Source organism: Engystomops pustulosus, chromosome 6, assembly GCF_040894005.1.
Source record: "Engystomops pustulosus chromosome 6, aEngPut4.maternal, whole genome shotgun sequence".
Taxonomy (NCBI): domain Eukaryota; kingdom Metazoa; phylum Chordata; class Amphibia; order Anura; family Leptodactylidae; genus Engystomops; species Engystomops pustulosus.
Genome location: NC_092416.1, coordinates 109,152,562 through 109,160,570, shown reverse-complemented (window position 1 = coordinate 109,160,570; position 8,009 = coordinate 109,152,562). Strand labels below are relative to the sequence as shown.

Below are 8,009 nucleotides of genomic sequence, written 5' to 3'. Positions count from 1 at the left end.
ATCTTATTAACTGGTTTAAGGATTTATGTTTTTTTTTTATTTTGGTTACCTTTGTGTAAGAGATTGTACAATAATATATCTGTGTGAAGCTTACTGCAATTTTCTGAAAAAATAGTTTGCCACCCGCCATTGATTTACATTGGATTTTCATGGATTTCACACATTCGTGGATTGTAAATAAATACTGCATGTTTTTTTGTTTTAGCATTTTATGGAGTATACTGTAAATTAATGTTGATGTTGTATATTGTGACATCTATAAATCTGCTTACTTTGACATTAGTTTTACATCCCTGTTTGTGCATAAACATTCTCTTTGATGTAAAAATGTAAATAGTTTCTCAATAAATTAGAGTGAGCAAAAAGTAATTTTTAAATGATTCAATGAAAACAGCAGTGAAACTCATATTATATGGAGTTATTACAAACAGAGTGAATTGTTTATTTATGTTAATGATGATGAGTGTGGCCAACAGTCAAGTAAAACATAAAAGTCATTGGGGCATATTTATCAGGACCTCTGCGCCACGTCAGCAAATGTTAGCTTATTGCTAGCACTTGCGATTATTTGCCCCGATCCGCCACCTTCACCCGGCACCTTCACCCGGCCGGGAGTGGGCCAGCGCACTCGCTGCTGCCTGCGTAGGATAAACGCTGCGCAGCCGGCTGCCCCGATACATCAAGAAGTGGAAGCCGCGGAATATGCAGCGGCGGGGCTATTGTACGCTGGCGCACGAGCGCCAGCGTATGATAAATATGCCCCATTATCTCAAAAAATTAAGTTATGATACAAGAACAATTGCAAAAAATTTTTGAGCAGAGAAATGTTCTCCAATGCATTTTTTACAGTAACTCAATACCTGTTTGGGGCTCAATTTGCATAAAAGAATGGGATGTGGCATGGAAGCCATCAACTGGCTTGGTTCCCTTTCTTGGTTGAACTTGATGGACAAGTGTCTTTTTTCAACCGTATAAACTATGATACTATGAACTGAGGGCACTGCAGAGGCATTATAGAAGCCCAGGTTCCCTGTGATAGTTGTCTTCAACTCGTCTGCATTTTTGGGTCTGGTGTCTCTTATCCTCCTCTTGACAATATCCTATAGATTCTCTATAGGGTAAAGGTCAGTGCAATTTGCTGGCCAATTAAGCACAGTGGTTATTGAACCAGGTATCGGTACCTGTCCACATTGCTAAAAGTACCAAGACCTGCTGAAGGAAGCATCAAGCTCCCTTAAATTTCCTGGTAGATTCACACTAGATCTGAAGTAGCTTGGATTGTGTGCCTCTATACTATTCCATCAGTCTTTGGGACCTTGATTTTCAAAAATTAAATGAAAATTTTACTTTCATGCAAAAACAACACATTCGACAATCTAGTTCTTTCTCTCCATGGCCCAGGTAAATGCTTCTGGCTATGTCATTTGGTGAAGAGTGGCTTGACACATGGAATGCAACAGTTGTAGCCCATGTCCTAGATACGTCTATGTGTGGCGGCACTTGAAGCACAGACTCCAACAGCAGTCCACTCCTTATGAATCTCCCCCAAATTTTTGAATGGACTTTTGCTATCATATTGAGATTGCAGTAATCCCTCTTTCTTGTGCACATTTTTGTACCACACTTTTTGCTTCCACTTTACTTTCCATTAATATGCTTTAATATAGCACTCTGAACAGCCAGCATCTTTAGCAATGACCTTTTGTTGGTTACCCACCTTGTGGAGTGTGTCAATGGCTGTCTTCTGGACATGTGCCAAGTCAGCAGTCTTCCCCTTGATTGTGTTGCCTAGGTAGCCAGACTAAGCAACATTTTAAAAACGCTTGAAAGGTGTTTTCCCATGAAAGAAAATTCTCACATTTCAATCACCTAGTGATTTTAACACAAAAGATCATTTTAACCCTTTACTTCACAATTTTACTCAGTTTTACTGCTGTTTTAGCTCATATCACTCCCTATGCTGCTGAGTACAAAATCCCAGGGTGGGGGCAGGGTCTCTCTACAAGACACATTACTGTATTATGAGAAGTCCAAGAACAAAACGGCACTCATTTTTCTCAATCCACGATTCCTTTATTCAAGCGTTAAAACATCAGACATCTGAGGATGCCGGGGTCCACAATCGTACCTTGAGGACCCCGGCATCCTCAGATGTCTGATGTTTTAACGCTTGAATAAAGGAATCGTGGATTGAGAAAAGTGAGTGCCGTTCTGTTCTTGGACTTTCCACTACTGGCTTCTATTCTATTGGGAACAGAGCACCAAAATAGATCCCATTACACCAGCGATTGGAGAAGGTACCGTCTTGTGCTATTGGGGAGAGTTCACACTGTGTTCACAGTATGGAGAGACTTGAGTAGTGCATATTAGGCTGACTTCTAACATTGTACTAACACACTGACACATAGAAAGAGATGAGACAGATCAGAGATGCATGAGATTACACATAGGCATGATAGACTGAGGTTGACAGAGTTTTACACTGTTACACTGTGAGCTCTGATACATCTCACAGATATGTGCCTGCCCCCCTTCCCCTGGATCACTTATCTCCTTGTAGTTTGCAGCCTCTCTCTGTTCACAGTGCCCCGGCAGGAAGTGATAAGTGTCTCTGAGCTCCGATCAGTGGGCAGGGCTATATGCACACAGCAGAGAGACACAGAAATTCCAAGATGGCGCCCGACCCCAGGTCAGAAGTTACTGCATCGTGTTTAGGGTCAACTGAAATTCGGTACAGCAGGACTGATAGAGACAGGTTGGACTTGTATCTGTGAAATGCTGCATTTTTGTTAATAACAATTTTGTTTTCCTGGGTACATATAAAAAAAACTTGTCTTAGTGGGAACCCCCCCCCCTCGATCTGATGGCATCACTGGGGTTTGGCCAGTGCCCTGGGGCTGTGCAATGTTCTTGGGAGACGGGAACCTGGTTATTTTGCTGTTATGCCTGTTGAAAAAGTAAAAAATTATGAATTTTGAAAATCAAGAATTTTTCCAAATTTTTTGCCAAGTGTCAATTTTTTTCCATAATTAAACCCAAAAACAGACAACAAAATTTTTTCAACTAACATCAAGTACAATGTGTGACACAAAAACTATTTCAAAATCACCTGCATATTTTAAAGCATTTCAAAGTCATAACCACTTAAAGTGACACGTCTAGATTTGAAAAATTGGTCCTTGGCATAAACGTAAAAAAATGGCTTTTCTTTGACTGGTAGCCATAATCATCAACATTAAAAAACTAACAAATAACATATATACACGTGTATAAGCAGAGTTTATCAGCAAAAAAAATGTGCTGAAAAACCTCACCACGACTTATACACGAGTCAATTAAAAAAATAATAAAAAATTTAAAACTCACCCTCTGGCGCCCCGATACTTGGTTCCTGGTGGCTCCTCTTCTATTTTATCGATGCTGTATTAGCTGGCAGAGATGCTTCCATGTAATCTGCCGGCCGATGTACACTATGATGCGTCAGTGTCGCCACTGATGACGTGTACGTCGGCCATCACATCACCTGGACGAAGAAGAAAGAAGAGGAGCCGCGCTGACCAGAGCATTGGGGAGCTGCTCCAGGCATCGGGACCGCACAAAGGTGACTATGAAATTTTTTATGTGCTTGGAAAACTGCGGGCTGGCTGTATACTATATAGGGTTGGCCGGCTGTATACTACATGGGGCTGGCTGGGTGTATACTACTGGGGGCTTGCAGGCTATATACTACAGAGGGTTGGCTGGCTATATACTACAGAGGGCTGGCCGGCTGTGTACTACACGGGGCTGGATGGCTGTATATTTCATGGGGGCTGGCTGGCGGGCTGTATACTACTGTGGGCTGGCTATATACTACTGAAGGCTTGCTGCCTATATGCTTTTACTCGAGTCAATAGCTTTTCCCAGTTTTTGGTGGTACACTCGAGTATATACGGCAAACATTTAAAGTTCACTATGCAGATTTGCAGAATTATTTTTTGACGGGAAAATGAAAACGCTTGTGAAAATCCCGAAAGGTTTTGGAAAGAGGATGGGAGATGAATTTAGGTATATACAATTGAAGGCAATCATAGGGAAGCTAGAAAGAGAAATAGATTTTGGAGCAGGAGAATCAGTAGTATATGAAGTACTTAAAAATAGAACAACAATAAAAGGGTCCATTTCTTCAGTATATAGAGCCCCCCCCAAAAAGAAGAAGAAAATATCCTATAATATGTAGGGGAAAATGGATGCAGGATATAGGTAATAAGACAAAAGAGAAGTGGGATATCACGATAAAAGATATGCAAAAAATATCAGGCAATCCTGGGTTTTTGGAGACACAATATTTTATCATTCACAGAGTGTATTGGACCCCTAAGAAACTGAAAAAAATTGGGTGCAGGAAGGACTCGTATTGCCCCAAATATTTAAGAGAAGACGCGGATATATTTCAATTGCTGTGGAGATGGCCTAAATTTTGCAGATATTGGACAGGGGGCGTGGCTTGCTGATGGCCGAGTAGGACGTGCTGCTGCTGAGCTCCGTTGCCCGCTCGCTACAAACAGCCCCGCAGGACACACTCACGGCACCGGTTTCCCCACATGGGACCCAAAAGGACCAGCACCAGGAAGCAGGGAGCTCGGGAGCTGCAACAGGGTTCTTTGGAACAGTTCCTGGGCTTATCCAAGCTGCCCGAAGACCCCGCAGCCGATCCCAAAATGGCGGCGACACGCTCCTCACAGGAAGCTGCCACGCGCCCGGCACCTGAAGCACAGACGGCTCCTCTCTCCGGCGCCATACCACCGCTATCGGCAGCATCTTCACTGCAACCCACTTCCGGGCACAGCTCAGGTGAGACCCCCGCTGCCACACAGGGGGCCCCACTGTCTAAAGGGCTTGTGATAACGGCCCCAAGCTCACCCACACTGGAGAAGGACTTCCCCCCACTAACATCTAGGGCTGCCTCGCAGGCGCTGGCAACCCTGAAAGCTCCAGCTGCTGCAGGGGGTAGGTCTGCTTCCCCTTATGAGGTCCTAGCCACACCAGCATGTCCAGGAACCCCAAGAGCTGACCCTTCAATGTCTCCTCACCTAGACTCCTCTGCATCCCTCACATTCAGCCCCACACAGTCTCCTTCTGCATCCCCATGGCCTGCCACCAGGGGTCGCCAGTCTCCTCCATCCTATCAAGCTGCTCTCCCTAACAGCCGGGCTTGTAATGAGCAAAAATGGGACTGGCAAGCTCACCTTCGCTCTATCCCCACAAAGGCAGATTTGGAAAATTCTGAAAGTTGTAAGCGTCTCACAAGAGAGACATGGAGGATATAAAACAAGAAATTCACCATGTGGGTGCTAGGGTGTTTGCATCTATTCTGGAGGAGCATCGTCAAGTCATTATGGCGCAATCTGCGCAGATCTTAACCCATATCGATGACATCGAGTACAGACACAGGCGCAATAACCTTCGAATTAGGGGCCTCACCGAAGACATTGAATCGTCACACCTAGATGCTTGGGCACAAGATTTCTTATCCTCCTTGTTAAAACGACCGCAGAGTCGTCCCATTGAAATTGACCGCATACATAGGTCTTTAGGCCCGAAATCTGCTGATCCCGCAAGACCTTGCGACATTATATGCCGTATTCATTTTTTTAAAGATAAGGAAGCCATCCTGAAAGGTGCCAGAGACGCAGAACCACTGTCATTTAAGGGATCCCCCTTATCCATCCTACCTGGCCTGGCTAAACGCACACTACAGCTCCGTAAAGCCCTTAAACCACTGCTCAATGTGCTACGAGAAAGAAACATTGCATACCGCTGGGGGTATCCCTTCCAACTTATAGCCCGGAATGGGGGGAAGACCGCAATTTTCCGCTCACTGGGAGACCTACCGAATTTCTTTGGCATCTTGGAAATACCCATGATCTCGCTACCAGACTGGCCCAAACTACCCTCTCTACCCGTCCAACCACCAAGACCCGAGTGTAAAACAGTGGAGCCTAAACCAAGAAGAGAACCTAAACGCCCGAAGCCTACCCCACGCTGAACTTTGACCTGATTTCTCCCTACACATGGGAGAGTTGTCCAAGAGGCAACTGAAGGACTTCCACAAGACACCTGGCTCAGAAACCGGTAATTACTCACCGGTAATTGTGTTTCCTTGAACCACGACAGCACCCAACCAGAGAGAGGGATCCGCCCCCAGGGACAGGAAACCCAGACTTCAAATTCTGCGGTACGCCCCATCTCCTTCAGTGGATTACAGAGACTGTATGGGACTTAATGTTCTTGATTAATTCTGACCACCGTGTCATTCAGTATCACTTTCAATGAGAGAATCTCACACCTCTGTGACACACACATAACACTGAACACCCAAGTGTGAAAAAGAATTTACAAGGGAGGGAATAACCAGGGTGCTGTCGTGGTTCAAGGAAACACAATTACCGGTGAGTAATTACCGGTTTCCCCCTCTCACCACGACAGCACCCAACCAGAGAGAATAACATAGATGAAATCCTTAGGGAGGGATAACCGAAGAAAGAACCCTTCGCCCAAAGGAAAGCTCCTGTGCACCTGCTACATCTAGCCTATAGTGCCTATAGAAAGTGTGTGGAGAAGACCAGGTGGCAGCCTGACAAATCTGATTAACCGACACCTCTCTAAATTCTGCCCATGAGGAAGAAACTGCTCTAGTGGAATGGGCTTTTAGACCTTCTGGTATCGGCTGACCGGCTGCTAAGTAAGCGGAGCTAATGGCTTGCCTAATCCATCTAGCTATAACTACCGCCGAGGCCTTCTGCCCCCTGTTCTTGCCACCAAAAAGAACAAAAAGACTATCAGATTTTCTCCAATCTCTAGTCCTATCCAAATAAAGCTCAATGGCCCTCTTAACATCCAACTTGTTAAACTCTCTCTCCCTATCCGTAGAAGGGTTACTACAGAAGGATGGGAGCCTGATCTCCTGGGATCTATGGAATCTAGAGACTACCTTTGGTAAAAAGGCCGGGTCTGTCATCAGAACTACCCTGTCATCCAAGATCTTGAGAAAAGGCGCTCTACATGACAGAGACGATATCTCTCCAACCCTACGGGCTGAAGTGATAGCTACCAAAAATACAACTTTAATGGTCAGCCATTTTAGTGAACAAGACTCCAGGGGCTCAAAAGGGTCTCTTATCAGATAATTTAATACCAGAGTGAGGTCCCAGGGGGGCACCGTACATCTCCTAAAGGGGGTCATACGAGATGCCGCTTTTATGAACCGAGCTATCCAGGGATGAGAGGCTAAAGGAGACTCAAACAGGGAGCTAAGAGCAGAGATCTGAACTTTAAGGGTGGCAGGTTTTAGGCCCTTATCTAATCCTGCTTGCAGGAAATCTAATATCTTAGCTATATTTGGATGAGCTAAGTCTATTTTATCTGGGGCACAAAAATCTGAGAATACTCTCCAGACCCTGAAATAGATTTTAGAGGTAACTACTTTTCTACTCTTCTGCAGGGTTGTAATTACCTTGTCCGAGAGGCCTTTTTCCCTCAAGATGCGCCTCTCAAATTCCAGGCCGTCAGATGGAGGTTCGTAATCTGCGGGTGGAATACTGGGCCCTGGGAGAGGAGATCGTGACTCTCTGGGAGGATCCAAGGGTCTGATATCGATAGCTCTCTCAGTACCGAGAACCATGCCCTCCTGGGCCAGAAGGGGGCTATAAGAATAACTCTGGCTTGGTCTTGCCGTATCTTCTTCAGAACCCTTGGAAGAATAGACAGGGGTGGAAATGCATATGCTAGGCTGAAGTTCCACCTGATTGAGAAGGCATCCAGACTTAAAGATCGGTCTCTCGGGTCTAGGGAGCAGAAGAGCCTGACCTGTCTGTTTTTTCTTGTGGCGAATAAATCCACTTCTGGTTGACCCCAAAGCCTGGTTATCTTGGAGAACACCCTCCGATTCAGGGACCACTCTCCTTGACGTAAGAGATGACGACTTAGGAAGTCTGCCTGCAGGTTGTCCTTGCCCCTTATATGAACCG

The 8,009-nt window shown here is 45.2% G+C and overlaps 1 protein-coding gene across 1 annotated transcript in view; it reads right to left on the bottom strand.

Moving 5' to 3' along the window:
• Positions 1-2,925: 2,925 nt before the first annotated feature.
• ZMYND8 (zinc finger MYND-type containing 8) overlaps positions 2,926-8,009 on the bottom strand; it is a 328,826-nt gene continuing 323,742 nt past the window's right edge. Inside the window, exon 24 of the mRNA XM_072110562.1 lies at positions 2,926-2,946. Coding sequence (XP_071966663.1) covers positions 2,941-2,946 — 6 coding nt within the window. The 3' untranslated portion in view covers positions 2,926-2,940. The remainder of the gene's footprint in view (positions 2,947-8,009) is intronic.